Source organism: Myotis daubentonii, chromosome 17, assembly GCF_963259705.1.
Source record: "Myotis daubentonii chromosome 17, mMyoDau2.1, whole genome shotgun sequence".
Taxonomy (NCBI): Eukaryota; Metazoa; Chordata; class Mammalia; order Chiroptera; family Vespertilionidae; genus Myotis; species Myotis daubentonii.
Genome location: NC_081856.1, coordinates 10,611,354 through 10,617,353, shown reverse-complemented (window position 1 = coordinate 10,617,353; position 6,000 = coordinate 10,611,354). Strand labels below are relative to the sequence as shown.

At 41.9% G+C, this 6,000-nt stretch overlaps 1 protein-coding gene across 2 annotated transcripts in view; it reads left to right on the top strand.

Moving 5' to 3' along the window:
* The first annotated feature begins 4,036 nt into the window (after positions 1–4,036).
* FER1L6 (fer-1 like family member 6) overlaps positions 4,037–6,000 on the top strand; it is a 129,946-nt gene continuing 127,982 nt past the window's right edge. The window contains exon 1 of one of the 2 annotated variants that reach the window (XM_059672789.1): positions 4,037–4,148. In XM_059672789.1, the coding sequence (XP_059528772.1) occupies positions 4,126–4,148 (23 nt within the window). In that variant the 5' untranslated portion in view covers positions 4,037–4,125. The remainder of the gene's footprint in view (positions 4,149–6,000) is intronic. The other variant, XM_059672788.1, reaches the window with a different exon arrangement.

Genomic DNA, 6,000 nt, shown 5'->3' with positions numbered 1-6,000 from the left:
GGAATAGGTCACAAATGCTGGCTCCATATGCTGGGTGTCAGAGCAGCAGGACACATGTGAAGACTGCACCGTAGCACACACAAGGCATACATGACAGGCGCGGGGTCTCTATTTGTAGCATTTGACAAAATGTACCTAAATGGTTAGTTTCCACATTAGGCTGTGAACCTCCCAGGAGTCAAGAACAGAACATATTTGTTTTTGTCAGAACAAAACATATCTGCTTTGACCAGAACCAAGCACAGCACCTGATCAATTGTTAGATGCTTGAAAATGGCATAGTAAAGAGCAATGTTATAAGTCAACATCCAAAAGTAGGGTGAAGTAACTCATGAAAAACTAATTCACATGAAATAAGAGAACAGTGGGTTCATATGGGTAAATAACGTGTGCAAGAAACCTGTGCTGTGTGAGGGGAACTGAAGTTTGTGAATAGTCCACAGTGCAGGGTGTGTAATCCTCACCTGGGGATTGGATGCTTCTCTTTCTCTTCTCTTGTCAAATACTTAGCAGTCGGGAGTGGTGTTGGTTCAGGGCTAAAGCAAACTGACTGCTCTAGCTTCTCCTAGGATGACGATTTATTTACGAGCTACACTTTCAAACCAATAGAGCAGGGGTCCTCAAACTTTTTAAACAGGGGGCCAGTTCACTGTCCCTCAGACCGTTGGAGGGCCAGACTATAGTTAAAAAAAAAACCACTATGAACAAATTCCTATGCACACTGCACATACCTTATTTTGAAGTAAAAAAAAACAAAACAGGAACAAATACAATATTTGTATTTGCATGTGGCCCGCGGGCCGTAGTTTGAGGACCCCTGCAGTAGAGCTTTGGAAAATAAAGCCTTTGGTGAGAAGCAGGTGCTGTCAGCACTAATAAAAGTTCAAGTCCAGATGTGGAGGGGGAAGATACTATCACAGAGAAGTTGGGCTTCTATTGGCAAGTTTAACTGCAGATTAAAGCAAATTAGACTAAGTTCAAGTCAACATTTTGGGGGGGACATTTACCAAGTGTAAGAGATGTAGTAGCAGTCTGGGGCCACACAGATAAGTAAGGAGTAGTCCTTGCCCTCCAATCATTTATAGCAGTGGTCCTCAACCTTGGCTGCACAGTAGAACCACCTGGGAATCTTTTTAAAATCCTGATTTCTGGGCCTCATCCTCCGGAAATTCTATTTCTTTGTTACTAATGTTGTGGCCCCACCCCATAACAAAGAAACAGAATTTCTGGAGGACGAGGCCCAGAAATCAGGATTTTAAAAAGATTCCCAGGTGATTCTAATGTGCAGCCAAGGTTGAGAACCACTGACTTATAGTCTAGTGAAGTCCTTCAGGTACTCTAGGAAGAGGCATCAAATAACATGTTTAAAGGAAGATGGAGGTGGAAGAGATGAATTCCAACTCAAAGAATCAATATAAACTTTATGGAGGAGGAAATATTTGAGAGGTTACTATGACTTCGATTGTGTGTGGGGAAATATACTTCTGGTGGTGAGAATAACAAATAAAGGTTGCAAAGTCAGATGTCTAAGAAGTCAAGCACATCACAATCATGAGTAAAGCCAGTGGGATTTAAGACAATAGGGAATAGTGAGGATTGTGGCAAATTGGAGAGGGTGTGCTCCATTGAAAGGGCTCAGACATCCTTAGGCTCAGTTGACTGTTACCTTGATCTAGTATTTTTTCAAAAGAAGCTGGAAATCTTAAATGTTGTCAATGAATTATATGATGCAGTCATCACCAAAACATCATGGGATCGATCCAAATCCATTTAAATCCAGTCAGCAGATAGTGATTTACATAAGGACGTTTGAGGGAGAGAGAAAGATGTAAACAATGCTTGAGGAATGAACACTGCTGGAGCGTATGTGGGCATGAATGGTTGTGAGTAGAAGCAATAAGACAAAGACATGGATAGAGCTGGGTCTCCCAAGACCTGAATAATATACTGTGAAGAAGTTCAGACCTCGTTCTACAGGCAGTCAGAAGCCTGCGATTATGGAGATGATGTGCTGAAAATTCTGCTTATGGAGGAAGGAATTTATATGGAAGGGCCACTGCTGTGAAAAAGGAAGATGTTTTATGATTAGTCAAGTTGATGACGGTGAGGAAAAAGTTGAATAATTCATAAATTGATGGTGGAGTGGAATAATTATGGACTTTAGAGTCAGAAGCCTTACTAGTAGCTTGAAGTCCAGGCCTGTGACTTCCTGTTGGATGGGCAGTGAGTTGTCAGGTAAGTCTCTCTGCCCTTCAGAACCCCTTCAACAACCAGGTTATTGTCCCCATTTTACTCACAAGAAAACCAAGGCTCAGAGAGATTCGGAAGCTTGATCAAAGTCCAACAGCTAGGGATTTGAACCCAGGTCTTTCTGGTCTGCACTCTGTGCCCACCTTCCTGTTGGCCTAAATAGCTCATCCTAGGATGCGGAAACAGAGGGGCTGCCGTGATCGGTGGTGACTGCCTAGTCCAGTGATGGCGAACCTATGACACGCGAACAGCTCTGACACGCGAACTCATTTTTTTGGTTGATTTTTCTTTGTTAAATGGCATTTAACTATATAAAATAAATATCAAAAATATGTCTTTGTTTTACTATGGTTGCAAATATAAAAAAATTTCTATATGTGACACAGCACCAGAGTTAAGTTAGGGTTTTTTTCAAAATGCTGACACGCCGAGATCAAAAGGTTCGCCATCACTGGCCTAGGCCCTACTTTTGAGAGAGAAGGAAACTAAGGCCCAGAGCAGTAAGTGTTCTGCTCACGGGCACACAGCTAGCTCCCGGGGAGATCAGATTCTCAAACTCAGGGCTCAGACCTTCAGAGCAGCGGCTGACGTCTGCACCAGGCTGCACCTCTGGCATGCAGCCTTTTTCATTCGCATGCACTCCTGCAAACAGGTGTAGGGTTCATTCCAGAGAATTACAGGACAAATTTACCCTTCCTGAGGCAACAGCTGGCATGTGTGCAGTGGCATCTGTTACTGAGCACACCCTGGGTTTATGGTGACTTGCCTGTGGCTTCTATCACCAGTGGGGAAGCTGTTTGGCACCAAGTGGACAAATAAAGGAGTTCACTGAAAATCGATCCCTACATTCTTGTTTATCAGCCACTTCTAGCATGAGTATTACATGGTACGTCACCTAGATGGGAGCTCACAGGAGTCTATTATATATGTGAATGAAGATGCTGTTTAAGCAATAAAATGCAATTCACGGTGTTACTGAATTTTGGCTAATTTTGGTCGTTATGCTTTTCTTAATTAAAATGCAATTAAAACTTAGTACATTTTTTATGAGTTTAGGTTATTATGATTTTATCTATTAAAATGTAGAATTTAAAATGTTATTGAATTTTTGCTAAATTTGGTCATGATGATGTTCTTAATCAACAGATATAAACATTCTGTTACTATGAGAACGGTCTGAATATATCTGTGATATTAGGAATGGGTTTCACAGTTGCGAAGGTTGATGATCACAGGTCCAGATGATTTATTGGGTTCTTTCCAGGTCTAACATTTTGGATTTTAAACCACAGTACTCAAAACAGTAGCCATTAGCTACATGTGGCCATTTAAATTTAAATTACCTTTTAAAAGTTTATCCAGTTGCACTAGCTACATTTCTAATGCTCAGTAGTCCCATGAGGCTAGTGGCTACCATATTGGTCAAGTGTAGACAGTAGAACATTTTCATCATCACAGAAAGTTCGATTAGGCAGCCCATTCTAGGAGAACTGAATGATCCTAGGGATGTGCTTTCCTTGAGATGAGGTAGTCATATCACATAATTCTCAGAAGAATATGAGTTTGGGACCTGAAGTCACGTAACCTTTACTTCTGTCACTGAAGGGAGTAAAGGTACATACTCTTGGGTGGGAGTGGTTAGAAGCCTGACAGATCAGTCAGGGGACAGTTTGCTTTCCCACGTTTGATTGTTCTGGAAACATGATGCTTGAGGATCACCATGCACACTAATGAGTGTTGGTTCAGCCACACCCCCAATAGCCTCACCCACCTGATGACTCTGAGACTCAGAAGCCAGTGCCCAGGATCTGGAGAAAGCCAGAGATCAGGATTTTGCTGGTTCCCAGCCTAGAGGAGCCACTAAGAAGAGGAAGAATGGAGAAGCCATCCAAAGCCAAGTAACGTATTTCCTTCTCCTAACAGTGAGGTTTCTTGGTGTGGCCAGAGCCAAGGGGCTGGGAGTGAGGGGTGAGGGGCTCCCTTCAAAATTCCCAAGGGTTAACTAAGACCTAAGGCTTGGTAGGGAAATGTCATGGGCCAGGAGGGACACTGGGTCTGATCATGCGCTTAAAAGACTTTGCCCTTTCTGATGAAACTAAGTAATATTTATTGTAGAAGACATGGAAAATATAGAAGCTATGAGGATTTTCAAAACCACTCATATTACCACCGGAAATAATTATTGTTAATATTTTGAACATTTAAACATTTTTTTCTTTTCATTCCTTGAACTTCACTATAAAGCATTAATATTAAATGCTTTTATTTTCTGAAACCAGGGCTTTTTCTTATTTAGTTGCACTACCTGTGGTTTCTTTTCTCATTCTGGCCACCTCCTAACTCAATGTCTCTTCTCTCAGTTTAGTGTATTCTCTCTCACTGCAATGATTTTTTCCCCCTCTGTGTACCCTGCCACAATCAGCTCAGAAAAATTATCAGGAGAGGATGATGCACTTGATTTCATTCATTCATGCAGATTGGATTCATTAGGATGAAGGTGTTAAGTGGCATTGTAAATAGTTTCTGGAGTAAGGGCTCTGCTATGAGTGGAGAGAGAGCAGTGCCGCTCATGTGACTAGCAACCTTCCTGGTGTTGTGGAGGGTTTTTAGCAGGGCTCATATCTAACCACTGTGCATTTGTATGGCTATACTCATTGTTACAATAATGAAATAGTTCCACACCAGTTGGTGAGTAGGTCCTGTCTTGAGCCCACTGAGGGCCCTTCTGACCCCCAGGACCCACTTACATCCAGCAATGAATGGGTTAGTGCCAGGCAGAGCAGGAGGTGCCATTTGCACGGGTGCCATGGCTGGTGACATTCTGATAGGTCAATACCCAGGCCATTGGTGTTTTGACTATCATCTCTGGTTATTAAGTATATGTCAGTGATATTGAAGTATTTCTTCCTGAAGAAAACAGGTTTAGGGGTGCATTACATATTAAAGAGAGCTGACTAGGGAACTGTATACAATCATTCCAACCACTGACTTTATCATTTACTAACTGCATCACCTTAGACTGGTTGCTTCACCTCTGCTTCTCTGATTTTTGTTCGTTTGTTTGTTGTTGTTTTTCTGTAAAAGGGGGAAAAATTCATTCCGCATCCATCCATCTATCCATCCACCCACCCACCCATTTTTATCTATATCCAACAAACAGCCGTTGCCAACACCAACCCGGAAATGTCGCCTAATGGTGACCAGAACAACATTTAGGGAACTCATTTTGGGGAACTAGTCACAGTCTAGTTTTGAAGGTCAAATGAGACCTTGGAAGCAAAAGCCTTTCCGAATCGTGAAGGTCACCAGGTCAGTAGCTGCGTCAGTACCTCGATGCTTACTCAGGGCACAGGCTGGGGCCTTGGCGCGCAATACACCATTCGGTCGGGCCCTCCAGCCCTTTGTTTATCCATTTGCATCCTGCTTAGTGCCAAAAGGACTACGAGTAAGTTTCCATTTGACTATATTTGATGACAGCCTCCTTGATCCAGATGCTATTTTCCCCCAAAAAACAAGGAGAGCTTTACAGCTTTTGCTGAATGTAAAAATAATATGCAGCCTTTATAAAAATTTAAAACGATACAGAAAAAGTCTTAGAAATGAAAGTAAAATTAACCCCAAATCCCACCTCTCATAGATGATTACTCATCTTTTTGGTGAAACATGTCTGAGGCATCTTTTACATTTACACATTTTTAAAATATAAACTGCATCACATTATACATGCTGATCTGTAACCTACTTTTCTTC